This window comes from Malus sylvestris, chromosome 8, assembly GCF_916048215.2.
Source record: "Malus sylvestris chromosome 8, drMalSylv7.2, whole genome shotgun sequence".
NCBI classification, from domain to species: Eukaryota; Viridiplantae; Streptophyta; class Magnoliopsida; order Rosales; family Rosaceae; genus Malus; species Malus sylvestris.
In genome coordinates this window covers 6,837,186-6,855,986 of record NC_062267.1, presented here as the reverse complement: position 1 = coordinate 6,855,986, position 18,801 = coordinate 6,837,186, and the positions used below count along the sequence as shown (strand labels likewise).

The window sequence follows — 18,801 nt, the reverse complement described above, 5'->3', positions numbered from 1 at the left end:
CCTCTATCCGATCTAACAATCTTAATGGTCTTGCCTAATTGTTTTTCTACCTCAGTTTTATAAACTTTAAAATAATCAAGGACAGATGATTTCTCACTGATTAAATAAGTGTAACAAAATCTTGAAAAATCATCAATAAAGTTGACAAAATAAGAATTACCACAAATAGTTTTGGTTGGAAAAGGACCGCAGATGTCAGTGTGTATAATCTCTAGCAAATTCTGACTCCTTTTGGCATCTAACTTTCTAGAATTAGTCATCTTCCCTTTTGCACAATCAACACACTCAATTGCAGTAGCAAGATTTAATTCAGGGATCAACTGAGCTTTGGACAGTTTTAAAACTCTTTCTTTGGATATGTGGCCTAACCTCTTGTGCCAAAGGAGGAAAGAATCATCACTGCAGTTCATCCTCTTAGTGCTTATGTTTAAAACATGTTGATTTGGGGATTCCAAAGTACAATTCAGACACCACAGGTTGTCACTCAAAAAAGCAGTTCCCAAAACACAATCTAGGTGGTTCTTTTCAAAAATTTTTAAACTTTCATCATCACCTAGAAAAGCAAAACCGTCTTTGACAATTCTTGAAGCAGAGATCAGATTTCTCCTCATTTTAGGCACATAAAGCACATCCTTTAGTTTTAGTGTAAAACCAGAAGACAATTTTAAACACACCATACCTATAGCTTCTACCGCAACTTTAGTACCTTCTCCCACAAAGACATTATAATTTTTAAAACCAGTTTGTTTTGATTTCACAAAACCCTCCAAAGAATTTGAAATGTGAACTGAGCAACCGGTGTCAAACCACCAAGAATTCACAGGGATTTCAATCAAATTAGACTCAACACAGACATTGACATTTTCTACACCCTTACTTTTAAGATAGTCCTGAAAAACTTGACAATCTTTTCTCAAGTGTCCTTTAGTTTTGCAGAAAAAACATCTTAGTTTGGCAATATTTTTAGTTTTGACCATAAGATTGTTAGATCCTTTAATAGAGTCCTTTACTTTGATAGATGCATTAGACTTAAAAGAGGTTACCTTGGGATTGTTGTTCTTACCAAAGTGTCCAGAGAATGATTTGAATGATTTCTTCCCCTTGTCTGGTTGCACAAAATGCACCGTTTCAGTTTCTTTCCCTCTTTCTTGCTTCTGTCTAGCCTCTTCTTGAACGCACTGTGCTATTAGCTCATCAACATCCCAGTTCTTGTCTTGAGTGTTGTAAGACACCTTTAACTGACTATATTTGTTTGGAAGAGCTTGAAGGATCATAAAAACTAACTGTTTTTCACCAATATTAACATCTAAAGAATTTAATTTCTCAGCTGCATCAGTCATTTTCAAGATATGGTCTCTGATTGACCCTATGCCCTCAATCTTGTATGTGGTCAGCATTGCCATATAGTGACTGATTTCTGCCTTCTGAGATTCTTTGAACTTTCTTTCAATTGCTTGCAAATAATCAATAGCTAGTTCATGCTTCTTGATTCCACCGCGAACAGTATCAGTCATGGCACTTTCAAGTATAGAAAGTGCCACTTTGTTTGCTCTGACCCATCTCTCTGCATCAGCTTTCTCAGCCCTTGTACTTTGATCAGTCAGAATCGGCTTGGGAGTTTCAAGGGCTATGTCAAAGTCATTGAGTGTCAATAAGAGCCCAATCTCACGTCTCCATTTCTTGTAGTTGCTTCCCCCTGTGAGAACAGGAATGTTTGCCAAGTTCATAGTCCGGAACGATATTGCAGATGATGAACCTGCAATGAAATCACAATTTGAACTTATTAGTTCCTGATTTCATCTCAACATCACCGTGCACATCATGACTATAATCACAGACCCATATATATAGTCTTAATCAACAATCTGTTGATAAGCATACATAGAGTGGAATGATTAAGCAAGAACTTGAAAAACGATCTGCTGATATCTGCCATATATCCTTAGACACCAAATGGTTTAATGGTGTCTCATACATTTAAAAGGCATTTTGAAAGTGATCAAAGAAAGCACCGAATGGTTAATAATGTCTGTATCTCTAATTTAAAAGATCAAAATACATCTGCAAATGACTTACATTTGCAGTCGATGAACTGGGAAAGTAAACACATTCATCTTTACATTTCACCAAAAGATTCAAAGCAATTAACAACATACCTTTTAATCTTTATAACTCAAATTCACGAATCGGGCAGCGGAAGCGATTTAGAATTTGAAAATAGAAGATTTTAGTTTTGGAAAGGAAAAACCCAGATCGATGTTTATAGAAGAAAGCATTGCTTTCTTCAATTCTGGAAAACCTTCACTCGATAATGACTTAAGGGTTCCTTTGACGGTTCATTATCACCAACGCTTCTTTTATTTCCTCCAGAACCAGACTTCGATTCTTCATAAGAGTAAAAAAAATTTTTTTTTTTTTTTTTATAGTAACATACAAAATTTCTTCTTTACAGATTGAATTCATGTTGATAAGTCTTGTGGCTCTGATACCACATGTAAGACCCTTAATCATAATCACCAAGACCAAAACATGAACTACAACTTAGAGAGAAATATTCAATTTATGTATCTGAGAAACACAGCAAGAAGAACATACATGCACTTGTAGCAGAACCCGAAGCCATAGCAGCAAACTTTCAGTGCACCTTCTCTTCTCTCGCAGGTTATCAAGAGCTCGACTTATAAATAGGATTAAGTCCAGAATATGAGCGTTACCCTGTGAGAAGAGAGGCCACTATATATATACATATAATCTTTACCATAACTGATTAGGATTCCCTATCAAAATCCATGTAGGAAACAAATTCTTGTCTCCTTGTTCTGATCTTCATGCTGTACAGAATCCCTCTTCATAAGGGATTAGCATTCCTTTTATTAACAAGACTTTTCTATCCAATTGAACACATATATCCGGTCCTAAAACTCCTCTATCTCATACTCACATTCTTACATCGAATACCCGAAATTGGTAGCCTGTCTTGTGAAGTTGTGATGATTACAATATGATCCCAGGTGTTCTTTCTTTTGGTGTGAAAAAAAAAAGAAAAAAAAAAAAGAGGCCCAGAAGTGAGAAAATGGAAGATTATATCATCCATATATTTTGGCTACATATTATATATATGAATACAAATTGGTAATTCTTTTCAATGCCCCCATGTCCATTCCTCACACAGTTTCCTGTACAATTATTTTCCATCTGTTCTTCTTTCCCATTTTAACTTCAACTGTGAAAAAAAAACACATCAACCAGCTACATTCGCGCTGTTGCTACGATACAAGAGAGGTACAGGATAATTTCACAACATACTAAGAAATATACAATTGGGCTTTTTGCAGGAACATTAAAACCCCTGATCTGAGTTAGATCAGTTCTTCAATGCTGCTGTTCAAAATTATATCCAGGTGAAAGCAATTGGACTACCTACTGTGCGTTTCCCATCGGACCATACCAACCGAGCAAAGCTGCTTGTACCGGATGGTGAAGAACCAGCAACAAAAGTCACGGTATATGTTTTCTTCTCGTATGCTTGACTGAAAGTCAGTGATTGTGGCTCAACCGATATCTTCACTGATGGCGCCTGTGAAGTTATCGTGACCTTGTATGTTCCTGGGGTACCCACATTGGTCAGTGTCCTTGTGTATTTTACAGTTGTTGAAGCACCTGTTCCACCCCCTCTGCCAGAAGATGTTTCTAGGGGAACAGCAAAAGACGGGTAGTTGAAATCTCCAAGCCTGTATTTCTTGCTTGTATCGCAAGTGAAGTCTCTGTGAGTGGTTAGTTTGATCTCAGTTGAGCTATAATTCAAGGCGCAGAGGAAGCTGAAGTAGTCCTCGACCGCATTATCATAAACAAGGCCAGGGTCGAGGGCTGCCATCGGATCCACATGCCCAGCACCATAATCAAACGGCGTTGCAGGATTTCCAGATGCTACATCTATGATGGTTTCTCCAGTTTTGTATGCTGTGTAGGATGTAGTCATGAGTGCAGACTTAATGGCTGCAGGGCTCCATTCTGGATGAGCCGCCTTGACAAGGGCGGCCAAACCACTCACATGCGGGCATGACATGGAAGTACCCGAAATGATGTTGAAGGTGACATGCCTCTTGTCTTCGGTTAGTCCGGTTGGTCCAATCGCACCAGTCCACCCAGCAAGGATATTTACTCCCGGTGCTATTAGGTCTGGTTTGAGTATTTCCGGGGTGACTAGGTTCGGTCCTCTTGAGCTGAATGATGCCACCACGGGAGAGGGCTGCACATCTAACTCCGTGTCTCCAAGCGCAATTGTGCCTGTAGGATTAGATTGCGAGGCAATATAGCTTTTTATTGCAGCACCAGCTTTCGCACCAACCGCTGCTGTAGGCAGTAGATACGCATCCGCAACAAGTTCCTCTCCGTAAGCATCAGTGTTCGTCAAAATCATCCCTAAACCGCCGGCCTTTTTCACCACCAAACTCTTTTGGACCCTAGGGGTTCCCCCTCGATCACATACCACAATTTTCCCTGCAACCTTTGAGGGAGTCAGACTTTCAGGAGCGCATAGCCCGCCACTGGAGGAGACACTTGCATTGCCAGCATATACAAGCGGAAGCAATCCCCTAGATAAGGATGTTCCCCTATACAGTGATATACCTCTGTATTTCTTTGCACTTCCGAGGTTAACAAAAGCCGGGAAATCCCTGTCTAATGTTCCAGCACCCACTGTAGTTATCCAAGGCGCAACGTTGGACAGGCTCCCTGCTTCCGGTCCTCCATTACCAGCTGAACACGACACAAGGATCCCCTGCGCCGCGGCAGAGAAAGCTCCAATAGCAACAGTGTCTCTGTAATATTCAGACTGTGATCCCCCAATAGACAAAGATAAAACATCGACACCGTCTTCCACGGCCTTCTCCATTGCAGCTGTGATATCAGAGCCGAAACACCCACCAAGCCAGCACGCCTTGTACGCGGCCAATCTAGCTTGTGGCGCCATCCCTCGCGCTGTCCCCGAAGCATAACCAAAGAGGCTAGCTCCTGAAACTGCGGAACCGGTTGCAGTGGATGAGGTGTGGGTTCCGTGGCCATCATCATCTCGTGGTGATTTCGATTCTGTTTTCACATCGATTGGTCCAACTGTAGCTTCATACCCTTTCGAGAAAAACCTCGCGCCTATGAGTTTCCGGTTGCAGTTTGAGGAGCTGAAGTTTGTTCCCGCCTCACACACCCCTTTCCAGCCACTTGGTACCGCCGCGAGCCCTGTGTCGTCGTAGCTTTTGAGCTCAGGCCACACGCCAGTGTCCACCACTCCGACAATCACTTCACTCACTTTACCCGACGCCGGCAAGAGGGCTTCACTCTTTCCTAATCCAAGAAACTCGGGCGTCCGAGTTGTATGCAGCTCGTACCTCCTTTCGGGCAGAACGGACAGAATTCCCGACTGCTTCCCAAGCAGCTCAGCTTCCTCGGCGGTTAGCCTGGTGGCGAAGCCGTGGATTATGGTCTTGTAAGTGTAAAGCATGTCGGCTGAACTCGACACGGATTTCAAAGAAGAATCATACCATTGGAAATGATCATCTTCAAAACTCGCCGGCATTTCGGACTTGTCCATGTGAATGATGTAAGTCTTTTTCACGTGCTGCTCTCTCGCGTCTTCCGCTACGATAGCGGAGATGCGAGAGAGAGCAAGAAGCATGACTGGTAGCAGAAGCATGAAACTGGATATCTTCATCCTCTCAGTTTTCTGCAAGCTCTGAGATTTTCTGAGTTTTCAGGGAACAGGGGAGTTTTTATTTTTTTTGTTGTACGGGAAAATTACAAGGGCCGATGGAAGTGGAAGTGGAAGTGCAATTTCACACAGCGTGAGAGATTTTGTTTGATACTTCTCCTCCATTTAAATAGATGTCCCCCACTAGAAAACTGATGGTGGGAAATTAAAATTACAAAAAACTACTATTACCATATTTTTCATATCAAATTTTTATCTCTGAAAGAGACGAAATTCACATGTGTTGATGGACCTTAAATCTATCAAAAACATGTTACAAATGTAATATAAAAATGTGATAATTGTAGTATTACTTTATTTATTTATTTATTTATTTTATTGTAATTGCTTTATCTCTTTTCTAACAAACTCTTGTGATTGCAAATTTGATTCTTTTATGCTCCTCCTAGACTCCTATGGTTTAAAAAGTGATTTGTCCCTTCATAATTGCTGGTGTTTAGTGGGGCAGCCTAAATACCTAAAGTCAATAAAAAAAAAGTAATTAAGTATACTTAATTAAGCTCGGTTTTATTAGGTTTGGTTTAATCATTGTGGTAGGATTCAATTATTTTCTGGTTTTCTTTGTTAAATATGTGTAGCAATGTCTTGTGAACATAGTATAAAAGCCTAGAGGGCAAGGTGCTGCATAAGCCTACTCTACCTAATAACAATTTCAGACAGGAACGAAGCCAGAAATTTAACTAAGAAGAGGCACCTTAAAAAATTTGAGCTCATTTTTTGGACATTTAAAGCTAGTTCTTTTACAAATGCAGAAAAAATTAATTACAAAATGCCTAATTTTATTACTCTATTGTCTAATTTTATCTTTAATTGTTGACAATCTAATGCTCATTTGTACTAATTAACCAAATACATGCAACTCAACAAGATTTAGACATTAGTGCGTGAGAAAACTATCCAAAACGAAGGAACATTTAAAAACTAAAAGAGGATTTTCATTATTTTAATATAATTAATTGAATAATCTGCAAAGCAAAAAAAAAAAATGAGAATGATTAATTGAATAATTTGTAATGAAAAAAAAAAAAAAGATAAGAGGGGGCATGTGCCCCCACTGGGCCTTACCTCCCTCCATCCATGATTTCAGATGAATGGGTAAAATTTACTAAATTTGGCACCATGCTTTTACTTTTACAGGTCTTTAAGATCCGTTTGATGAGTCTGATGAGATAGGCTATGAACCATTAAAATTGACTTGAGTCTATTGTACCGTTTTTTATGCAAATAATGGGCGATCACGTATCGGATTCCTACTTTGATTACAAGTCCAACCAGAATAGCACGGGTTACATAACTTGTCGATTAACATAGGTTAGAGCAAGTCCACCTCTAAGGACTTTGCGCCAGCACCCAGCGCATTTATCCACTCAAATGAACAGTAATAGACTGGAGTGAACAATAATAGGCCAAGGCATCTCCACCCCTAAAAAAATGCGCTGGCACCCAGCGCATTTATTTGGTGTGTTTTTTTTTTTTAAGTTTATTTCGGATAAGATTTTTAACCAATTTCAGATAAAATTTCAAATAAACTTAAAATAAAATACACACTAAAATAAAATTACATACTCATCAAATAAACTATAAAAAAAAAACACACTAAAATGAAATTACATAAACTCATCAAATACACTTTATTCTTCAACCACAAGTGTTTTGGTATTTTTTTTCACACAAAAAGTATATGAAAGCTTTGGTAGAAAGTGTAGAAAATATTGAAATGTGGTGTAAGGTGGAAGATGAGGGTTAGGTATTTATAGAAAAAATAAATAATTTTTTTTTTAATTTTATGTATTTTTTAATATTTTTTCTGTATGTTTTAATAAATTTTAATTAGTTAATTAACGTGGACCGTTGATCTGTGATCGGACGGTATTTTTTAAAAGTAAAATTTAAATTTTTTTTACCGTTGGAAATCCAACGGTCTAGAAAAACTAGCCGTTGGAAATCCAACGGATATAAGCATGCCACGTCGCTGATGGGATCCGGAGCACAAGTGGGCTGACAACCCTGTCGGCTACTCGCGGCAGCGCCTGCGTGAAGCGCACGCGCCAGGCAAACTGCCCAGCTTCTTGCTCAGTCTGTTTTGGGCTGGTCCATTGCCCAGCTCGGGCTGGGTACCAGTCAAAATGAGGGGTGGACTTGGTTGACAGGGTGCTGGCCCTGTTTTTGTGCTGGGTCCTGGGCAAAATCCACTGGGGTGGAATTGCTCTTAGGAGTGGAGATGCTTTGGTCTATTACTGTTCACTGAGGTCTATTACTATTCACTTGAGTAGATAAATACGCTGGGTGCTGGCACAAAGTCCTTAGGGATGGACTTGCTCTTATGAGTCCAATACCGTCTTCCTCTATTCTCTCCGTCGACACCATCATGGTCGTCGGAAAACAATTTTGATATATATTGAATTGTGAAATGGAATTTTTGGACGTCACAATTTTTGTTGCGATGTGTTTCACAAGGGAAAACAATTTTGATATATGTATTGTTCTACGGTGTTTAATTATTTTTGGACGTGAAATAATAAGGCATCTTTTTGTTGTTTGTCGTTTGATTTTGATCCTGATATTTTCCTTCCACATTAGTGCAATCATCATCCCTCATCCGATGGTTTTAGTGGAAATCTCACTTAAATTAGCATTAACATTGATTAGGCTAATGTGGACAGTTGCTGAGGGTGATGATTATCATGTGCCTTCAACCAACTTTCAATCTCACCATCATATTGATATTAAAAAAAACATTACAATCTTGTGATAATAACACTAAGATATAAACTTCTAACCCACAATTTTGGTAACCGAAATATTGCTATGTTTGATTTGATACGAGTAAATAAAGTTCACCAGTAGATAGTAGCAAAGTCAGGATTTTAGTCTAGGAAGAGCCCAAATGTCTCAATCTAAAACACTCTCCTGATCTTACAAAAATTACTCCGTCATGTGGTGAGCAACCGAGCACCATCATTTGGGCCTGGTATGGTGACGTCCTCATCATCCTCTTCCTTAAACCTAAATCACAAGCTTTTAGGACTTTCTTCCTCTTTGCTCCACTGATTTCCAAAATGGAGTCCTCCTCAAAGCGCACAAGCAATAGATTGCTTGAACTCCATAGAAATAAAGTAAAGTAAATCCGATAAAAAAAGTAAAGTAAAAACGTTGGATTTAGGCCTTGAGCCTACATAATAACCTTGAAAATCATAAGCATAAAACCAAATATTTCTGCGTAAAAACAAATGTTAGGATAAGTCTAGGACCATCCTGGTCCCTTCATAGCTTCCCCTCTGCCGCTAGACCTATATCATGAAACATCAATTAATAACTAAAATTTAGTATACATAGTAACGTTGGTGTTTCTAGTGCCATTAAAAAATAATCTCTAAAAACGATAAATACATATTACTTGTATATCTGTCTCATGAAAAAGCACAATAATGATCAGATATTGAAATTGGCCGTCAAATGTGACCCTGCGTGCGTACTGCATGGTGGTGGTGGTGGTAGAGATGAGAGATAGATAGCGTATATTAATCAAAGTTTATCTTGTGTAAATTATGCACCAATTGATACTATAACTTGTTCATACTTCATACGAATCTAATTTAAATATTGGTAATTGTTATTATATTATTTAATCATAGAAGAAAAAGACATGCACGTACTGTATTTATAAGCTAGATTGGACTACCTCCTAGTCCATTAGCTGGAAAAGGGACCCTACCACTAATAATTCATAAGTGGAAGCTCCTATTGGATTCCTCCTTGTATTGTTTAGTGTATGAGTCGTAGTTAGCTGTCACGCGTATATTCTTTCGATTTGAGATTGTGGATATGCTTTAATGTTGGTGGTGAGAGTAGTCGATCTGCCTCTAAACTTTTTGTTCATCTAAAAACAAAGTTTGGAGATGGAAAATTTCACATTTGTAAGTAGTTTTCTAAGCAATAAAACATGGATTAAGGGTTGGATTATCTATATAATTACTTCTCTTTACCAATCAAAAATTAAGGACTATACATGTATTCTAAATTAATTAAGCTAACTTCCAGTTGAAGCTAATAGAGAATTATGTGAAATTTATTCAGATTTCAAGGAAGATATGTTTGGATCATAAGTATCTAATTGAGTTAATATCATTTCTTGTTGCGTTCGATGGAGTCCACATTTTGGCCAAAATGATTGACAGCATGTGAAACCAATGTGATTGTGAACTTTGTTTAATCAATTTTGAAGTTGATGATTAACGATTATTGTCAAGATTTTCAAAGAAACAGAACAACGACTCAATATTAATTACATCAACAGTGTTTTAGCTTGCATTTAATTACTTGGTATTGTTTGGTATGCAGACGGGAATGGATGGAACGGAATGGGACAGGACGGGACGAAATGGAACGGAGAGGAAGCAAATATGCCCTCCGATGGAAATAAGGAGGAAGAAGAAGGAGACAGAGAGGTTATAATTTTGTGTTTCACATATGTGGAATGAGTCGTTCCAGGGGATGAGGTGGAACGAAAATTCATCCAAAACTCGTCTTGTGGAACAACGTGTTTCATCCGTTTTAGGTGCATCAAATGTGGGACGGAACATCTCGTCTCACTCCGTTTCATCTCGTTCCACGTACCAAAAGGTAGCTAATAGAACAACAGGGGTGTGGCCGTGAGAGAGCTAATGTATCGATTGTTTTTAATTTTGTCATATTTCCGAATTGTTACAACAATGTTCAACGATGATATCATGATAAAGCGAGCAATGGTACAATTGAGTTCTTAAAGAATCACTAATTTAGCTAGGTTGTTCAAGGAATCTTAATTTTGCGGCCCCCTCCATTGTTTTTGCCTCCTTATAATTGTCCCATCACATCTTTATCAGTAAATTGGCATCTAGTTTCTGCTAATTTACGATGTAAAAGGCAACTGTAAATCAATAAGGTTCTTCGCTATGCATGATCGAGAAAGAAATGTTTATCGTCCGTATGAAGTCTTATCTTTTACTTTGCAAAGAAATTGTTTTTACGACATGAACTCGTGATATTTTGGTCACAAAAAAATAACATTTTCATTGCGATATAAACCCTAAAATTAAGTTTAATGGACTGCTTCCAAATTCCAATAAAATATAAAAAGTAAAAATAATAAAAATAATTTGAAAAGTTTAAGTTTTAACGATAAAGACAAAATAAATGGTAAAATGAATAGTACCATAATTAATTTTTTAGTGTAAAAATGTGGTTTTTCATTAAAGTGAACAGTACCGCGAGTTTTTCGTTAAAATTTCTAATATAAAACCTTCTACATGCATTATATAAACGTAATTAAAATCTTAATCACATAGGATAATCCAGATGCAAAAAAACTTTACTGGAAATCGGGTGGGCGATGTGTGCTTGAAGCAACTGCCACATGGCATGCATAATTAACAATTATGTAATCGTAGTTGAAATGTCATTTTCTCTCCCACTCAATGTCTCCAAATAATTAATTAGAAGATTTGAAGGTGGTCTTAATTAGTCAATTGTCGTTTGATTGCTTGTATATTGCATTGTCTTTTCTGATTACTACATACAACCATCACATGATAAGAAGAAAAATCCAACTTGTGTTACAACGTTTTTTATGTCTAAAACGACCTTACCTTCACAACGCTTTTTACAACTGGCAAAAACAACAAAAAAAATATTGAACTCGTGACATCTTGCAACATCAAGATGATAAGTATCATTAAACCAACAATAGTTAAGGACTCGCTTGAAAGTGTTTTTCAAATGATTGAAATCGATTTTGATCAAAGTATTGTTGGGTTTCAAAAGCATTTGAAATGCTTTTTGCTTCCTGCACTAGTTGTGTGTTTCTTGCAGGGAAAAAATGTTTTTTTCAAAATTCACTTGCATATTTACTAAGAATTGATTTCAACAACACTCTCATCAAAAACGCTTTTAGTCATTTTAAAAGTATTTCCAAACGAATTGCAATTCTTATGATTACATTCATTATAACGGATAATTGTGTTAATCATACGTCCATTCCCATCATATAATGTATGAAAAATGGGATTTGGATCCTCTTCCAGGCAATTGGTCAGGATCCTCCTGACCGGTGTCTGTGGGCAGTTGAATTTTTATCCAACAGTTACAATTATTATAATTTTTAGAGGACCCTTCTTTTTGTAATCGTTGGATAAAATTCAACGATCCACAGACACTGATAAGGAGGATCCCAACCAATTACCTGGAAGATGATCCAAATCCTGAAAAATGTAAGAAAACAAAACATGATGTGTGATTAGTACTGAGCTTTATTGGTGTCACTATGTAGGGCAGCACAGCCTCTGCCTCAACATTATGGGGCCATCACCTCGTTGATTGACACTCTTTTTCTTTTGGGTTTTCAAACCGGCCAGGCAGCCAGGCAAAGGCATATTGGAAATAAACGTAACTTTCTTTTGTCTATTAGCTCAACAAATTATCTAAAAAAATAAGGATATGTTTGATACTCTATTTGAATTCAATTTTTTAAATTCATAAATAATTTTAAAGTTTTAGACCTTAAAAATTTGTTTGGTAGGACTATTTTAAAAAACGGAACTTAAGATTAACTAAAAAATATAGTCTATTCTCTAAAAAAACAAAAAGTGAGCTTTTAAAATTTAAAAATTTAAACTCATTCATTTCTTTTCTCTCCCTCTTCCCCTCTCACTCAAAATCTATCTCTCTCTTTTCTTCTTTCTATGTCCCCCTTCTTTTGTTTTATTGTTTTTGTTTTTATTGTTTTTTTCGTCTCTCCTCCAATCCACTCTCATCATTATCTCGATTTTTTCTTTCACTCATCTTCCTCTCTATCTCCTCCGGTCCTCTCTCTTCTTTCTCTTTCCTCCAATCATGTCTTACTCTTTTTTCTCATCTCTCCTCTCTCTCAACTTTCTTTCCTCCGACCCCCTCTTTTTAGATTTCTTTGTCCAGTTTAAGTTGTAAGATTTAAAATTTTTTAATCGCATACCAAACAAATTTTTGAGTCATAAAGAAAATTGTTTTCAAGAAAAGTTCTTAAAAAATATTTTGAAAAATGATAAAAAAAATTTCAAATAGAATACCAAACAAATCCTAATATAATAATCCCAGTTTTATTTAAGATCATGAATAAAAAATCTTAAGGTAGAAACATTACAGAAACCCTGACGGTGGGGTCAACCATCATGTGGCAGGTCTGGGTCGGATTGCGGGAGTTTTCAACACTCGACATCACTCGCAACAATCCGTACCACCCTTCTTTCAACGCTATACGACCATAGTCCGTTGGAAGTGTCGGTCGTGACCGTGTTTAGTTGTGGAGGGCAAACTTACATGGTTACGAATACCAATACTATAACATCTCTACTAATAATACACTGTCATATTTATGTTTAAGAGTGTTCCGGGGCCTTGCATTGTGAGTGGACTAAAGTGAAAGCACTGTGAGTGGACTAAAGTGAAATCAAGTGTGACCGTTGTATAAGTGAGAAGTATCGTACAAATAACGGGATCATACTTCTCTATGTCTTAGTGTTTCGGATTACAACATTTTGCAACAAGAAGCCCGGTTACAAATACATGGACGAAACTGTGGAAACTACATAGATGATAAAACTTGTTTGACCTTTTCTAATACAAACGATACTTTATTTTTAAGTATTTAAACTAAAGTGAACGGGATTCGAACTCAAGTGCACAGAGAGGAGCACGTCTGCTTCGACCAATATAACCAGCTGCATGTTTCGACATTAGTTTTTAAAACACGTATCAAATTCATCGCCTCAACCCGACCCAATGCCCTCTTAGTTCGTATCTTTCATTTTTTTTTAAGAAAAGCCCTGTTTCTGTGCTCTTGTCCGTTTTGGACTTCTAGGAAAGAAAAGGAACAGCCCATAGACTACTAAGCCCAATAAAAGTAGAAGCTTAAAATTCCAGAAGCAGAATTATAATGCAGCAACTTTGAAGCCTTGTGGTCATGCAAATCGACATCACCACCAGAATCAAGCTGGCACGAGTCATCGTCATCACGCAGACCTGCAGCCTTACCTTCCCCCCCCCCGGGCCAATCTTCCATGCAGCTCTTAGAAACTCATAACCTATGACAGACGGCCTTATAAATCTAAGGAACCTACCTTATTTCGTTAGGGTCATTGACTAAAGCTCTCACTCTCCATCTTAAATTCGGTTTAAATCTCTCAGCTCCAGTGATCATCAAGGCCCTTCAAAGCTTAGTAAAGCGGAAGACTAACGACGTCACATAACTTAACGGTGAGCTCTCTTCCATCTCTCTCTCTCTCTCTCTCTCTCTCTCTCTCTCTCTCTCTCCCCTTTTGGAATACTAACATAGGTTTATCTTCTCTACTGAAGGTACAACGGTGATACGAAAAGTCATGGCGAGGAGCAACGCAGTTTCATGGAGTCTAATGTTCTTGGCTATGGGGATTTTTAGTTACGTAGCAGTTGAAGCCACCAGAGAAGGGATTCAAGGGAGGGATCTGATAGACAAGAGACTTGGTTTGGACCATGGGATAAAGAATTGGCACAGTGAAGAGGCTGCTGCTTCTCAAGGACTGACAGCTGATGGTTACGGAGGTTATGGCTCAGGCTCTGGTGGCGGCGGAGGAGGCTCTGGTGGTGGCGGAGGCTTTGGTGGTGATAATGGCGGTGGCAAGGGATATGGTGGTAATGGTGGTGGGTTTCACAATGGTGGTGGATTTGGTAATGGTGGCGGATTTGGGAATGGTGGTGGGTTTCATAATGGCGGCGGATTTGGTAATGGCGGTGGAGGAGATGGTGGATTTGGGGCAGGCACAAGCCCAGGTTATGGTGGAGGGATGGGTGCGGGCGGTGGAGGATATGGTCATGATGAGAAGATGAACTAGGTCCATGAATCTTCCCTAATTTTACTAGAGTAAGATGAATAACTATTTTCCAATGTAGCATGCCTATGGGGACAAGAAGCAAGAAAAACCAAATAAAATGTCTTACTTCTGTTCTGTAGCTCTTTACTTTGCCGTCTTTGAAGCTGCAACTCTGTTAAGAAACAAATCAGTCTTTTCCCCTTGCACCCGTGGTATTACGGTTACAAGCAATAAAGTTAGAAGCCTGAAATATTTCTAGATCGATTGTAACACATCCCGTTCTGTAATGCAATGGGTCAATGAGAAATTGAAAAATTAGAAGCCTGATATAAAGAGGAAAGATTGCGGAAAAGAGTCACAACTGCGCTTTGCAACAAATATATGTCAACAATTTTAACTTGAATGACAAGGAAATGAAAGTGTCGAGTACATGCAGATAAATCACATCAATGCATGCATATATGCAGAACAGAATTTGTACTGGGAACTAAGAAATGTCGCTGTTCGACATCATCACTTGCCCGACTCAGAGGGAGAGATTTCCCATAGATGGGGGAGGGATAACAGAGTTGGTAGGTAGTTTTCTCAGACCGTTGGCAAACGAATCCTTGCGCATAAGGTGGAGTACTTAGAGGGAAAGAAATAAAACAGAACAATGCAAACATTGCAGACCAATCAAATGTATTTAGACGGTCACAAAGAGTAATGGTAGATAGACGAACACTAAAGTAATAATCTAATCATCAATCACGTCTTTAAGTTTACAAAATTTAGTCTAAGTGGCTAATGCATTAGGAGTGCAACTTGGGTGGGTTAGGCGGGTTGGAAGGTCAAAACCTCTTATTCCCTAAAAGCCTAAGTAATTATAAACGGTAATTTATTAAAAAAAATATTAGAAAGGGCGTTGATTTTTAGACTTGGCTCACTTGGGTATAGTATGGGCATTAATTGATATGAGTTACAATCTAGTTAGATTGGTTTTGGCTAGTCGAGTTGGGTTGGGTTGGGGATGAACGGGCAAATAATCAACTCAACTCAACCCAATCAATGAACGGGTTGAAATTAGGTTGGGTTCGAAAGGGTTATAACTAAAAAAAACCCGCTTGTTTGAATTTAAAATCAAATTAGACATGAACGGGTTCGAATTGGCCCAATCCAAGTTGCACTCTTAAGCATTACCCCCGACAAAATATAAGAAACAACAATGACTAGGCCCTCTGCTTATAATATAACTTTACATGAAGACGCACTTAGATTTCAATTCACACACATTGCCATTTCATTGTTGTTTTTTTTTCAAATTTCCGATCTATAAATTCCATTTGTGTGTGTGTATAGTAATGGTGTTAGATATCTTGGTTTCTTATTTTTAAAAGGGAACCAGCTGGTGGCGAAGCAGCCCACTTTTCTGAGTGTCGTAAAGATTCACAGAGTCATTACAATCTTTATTGTAAGATTTACCACCGACATAAATTGAACCTAGGATCTACCGTATGAGTACGGGTCTGATTTTCAGCTTGTATTCCACATTTTCCACATTTTTCCAGCTTGGTTAGTGTTAGATATCTTGCTTCGCATGTACCTACTTTTTTTCTGTTTTCAACAGCTTGTATTTCCACATTTCTCACATTTTTTCAGAGTTGAGACAAGTAAAAACAAGCAGAGATATATGGATAGCTACACAAATTAATTATGGGTGTGATATTTACACACCCCTTTTTACTTCTCACACACTCTTCTAAGTTTCAGCCGTTGAATCGGGTGAATTGAAGAAGATCAAATAAAAGAAATTAATAAGAAGTGTGTGAGAAGTAAAAATAGGTGTGTAGATAACACACCCCATTAATTATATTAACAGAGATATAACAGGAACTCTAATACCACTTGGCACACTCTCAAGTGTTGAGAGCCGTTGGATACCTGCACATGGCCACCGACTTTTGCCGACCGATCAATAGTGTCCGTCAGATTTCACCGCCGCAGCGTATTCATCATCCAACTCACTCTTCTCGATCCCCTCCCAATCATCCTCGTCACTGAAATCTCCCGATTTAACCTCAATTGGCGCCACGTGTGTCTTCTCCTTAGTTTCCTCGCAATCCACAGCCCTAACCACCTCCGACTGTTCGGCAACGACGTCGTTTCCTGCTGACTTCGCGCCAATTTCTTCCGCTTCTCTGTTTTCCGAGCATCCGCGATCGAACTCGCTCGCTTTCTCCATTTCCCCGCCATCCGACCGCTTCTCTGGCAATCCAACCGCCACTGACGACTTCTCCGGCAATACAACCGCCACCGACTCCTCCTCCGTCAATCTACGACCTTCTCGATGCTGCTGCAGCGGCTCCACAATCACCTCAGCCCGATGAACCGCTTCCTCTTCGAATTCCCCGCCATCCGACCACTTCTCCGGCAATCCTACAGCCACAGACGACTTCTCAGGCAATACAACCGCCACCAACTCTTCCTCCGTCAATCTACAACCTTCTCGATGCTGCTGCAGCGGCTCCACAATCACCTCAGCCCGATGAACCGCTTCCTCTTCAAATTCCCCGCCATCTGACCACTTCTCCGGCAATCCTACCGCCACTGACGATTTCTCCGGCAATACAACCGCCACCGACTGCTCCTCCGTCAATCCACGACCTTCTCGATGCTGCTGCAGCTGCTCCGCAATCTCCTGAGCCCGATGAACCGCTTCTCCTTCGAATTCCCCGTCATCCGACCATTTCTCCGGCAATCCTACCGCCGCTGACCACTTCTCCGGCAATACAACCGCCACCGACTCTTCCTCCAACATCTCCTCCGTCAATCCACGACCTTCTCGATGCTGCTGCAGCGGCTCCGCAAACTCCTCAGCCTGATGAACCGCTTCCCCTTCGAATCGAAGGACTTCCTTCACTTCTCCTTCAAGCTCCACCCTCCTCTGACTCTGACCTCGAAAAGCCCCTTCCACTTTCAGCCTCCTCTCCTCGAAGCTCACCTCCTCCACGCCAACTCCTTCACCGCCGCCATTCCCACCCTCCCCGAGCTCCGCCTCCGATTCGCGGCCAGCAACCGCCAGGGCGACGAGCTTGGCGACGAGAAAAGAGAGGATCAGAGCCAGCGACGCCGTCAGAAACAGGTCCTGAACGAGGTCCATGGTCGTTAATTTACTAGAGTCCAAAATTCTGCGAACAGCGAATCGAAATCGAAGGATGAAAACAAAGGGAGATCAAACGCGATTGGGCGATGAGTTTCAAAGGTTAATTAAAAATAATAATCAAAGGTAAGCAAAGAGAAAGGGATATTTGCAGAGCAGAGCGAAGCATATTCTGATGTTTAATTAATGCTCTTTCTGCTGCCTTGCCCTTGCGTCACTTTTTCTGACGGACACACTTCCGTTTCCTATTGGACGTGCTCAAATGGTCCATGCATTTCCAGTCCCCTTGAAGCTACAAGACCTCCACCCTCAACCGAGATCGAATCTCCTGCATTTAAATTAAGTGTAGCGGTAGAAAATTTGATCCCTCCCCCAACCAACACACCATTACCTTTCAGACTAATAATATAATGCAATTTTACGCAATTGAAATTTCGTCACATTTCAAACTAATAATATAACGCAATTGAGATTTTCTTTGCATTAATAGTATGCTACGTAACTACTTCTACATTCGTATTTCATGTAAGCATGTTCTAAAAATTTCCGCCTAGATGTTAGGCGGCTAATCACAACCCGAATTAAATTTCTATGCATTTGAAAATTAAGAAATGACGCTTAGACCTATTTAGATGCCTCCTAGTTGTTGGAATTTATTAGGTTTATTTAGGAAATTAATTAGAGATTTGATTTGATTTTGTAGTAGGGTATTTTTGGCATTTACGCATTAGGGTTTCTTAGGTTTATTGCTCTATAAATAGAGCTTGTAATTTAGTTTGAGAATTATGTTAGTCACAATATAGCCTCTTAGGGTTTTATAGCCGTTCCGGCATTCTCATTTGTTTAATAATATTCTTATTATTTTGTTAGTCTTGTTCGTTGCGTTTTCAACTCTAGTCTCACATAAGTCGCAACTCTCACATATATAGAAAAGTGATAACTTTTATTTTTCATTTTATTTTTTCAATAAAATATAAGAGATTTGTTAATACTCGAATAAACGCTCATTATATTTATAGTTCATTTTATTTTGTAAC

General features: G+C 39.0%; 3 protein-coding genes across 5 annotated transcripts; 1 reads left to right on the top strand and 2 right to left on the bottom strand.

The window, feature by feature from the left end:
• Positions 1-3,066: 3,066 nt before the first annotated feature.
• On the bottom strand, positions 3,067-5,855 carry LOC126631978 (subtilisin-like protease SBT1.7). The gene has a single exon (XM_050302189.1). It carries the CDS (start codon positions 5,705-5,707, stop codon positions 3,392-3,394), a length of 2,316 nt encoding a protein of 771 aa, XP_050158146.1. The 5' UTR covers positions 5,708-5,855; the 3' UTR covers positions 3,067-3,391.
• A 7,736-nt stretch (positions 5,856-13,591) lies between these two features.
• On the top strand, positions 13,592-14,883 carry LOC126631991 (glycine-rich cell wall structural protein 1.8-like). Its single transcript, XM_050302205.1, has 2 exons — positions 13,592-14,032; positions 14,132-14,883. Exon 2 carries the CDS (start codon positions 14,155-14,157, stop codon positions 14,644-14,646), a length of 492 nt encoding a protein of 163 aa, XP_050158162.1. The 5' UTR covers positions 13,592-14,032; positions 14,132-14,154; the 3' UTR covers positions 14,647-14,883.
• A 1,392-nt stretch (positions 14,884-16,275) lies between these two features.
• On the bottom strand, positions 16,276-18,181 carry LOC126631981 (uncharacterized). 3 transcript variants are annotated; one of them, XM_050302192.1, is made up of 2 exons: positions 17,141-18,181; positions 16,276-16,978 (listed from the first exon to the last, which is right to left on the bottom strand). In XM_050302192.1, exons 1-2 carry the CDS (start codon positions 17,762-17,764, stop codon positions 16,577-16,579), a joined length of 1,026 nt encoding a protein of 341 aa, XP_050158149.1. In that variant the 5' UTR covers positions 17,765-18,181; the 3' UTR covers positions 16,276-16,576. The 3 variants fall into 3 exon arrangements, with proteins under 3 accessions (XP_050158149.1, XP_050158150.1, XP_050158148.1); XM_050302193.1 differs by having other exon boundaries at positions 16,276-17,268; positions 17,443-18,178; XM_050302191.1 differs by having other exon boundaries at positions 16,276-18,173.
• Positions 18,182-18,801: the final 620 nt, after the last annotated feature.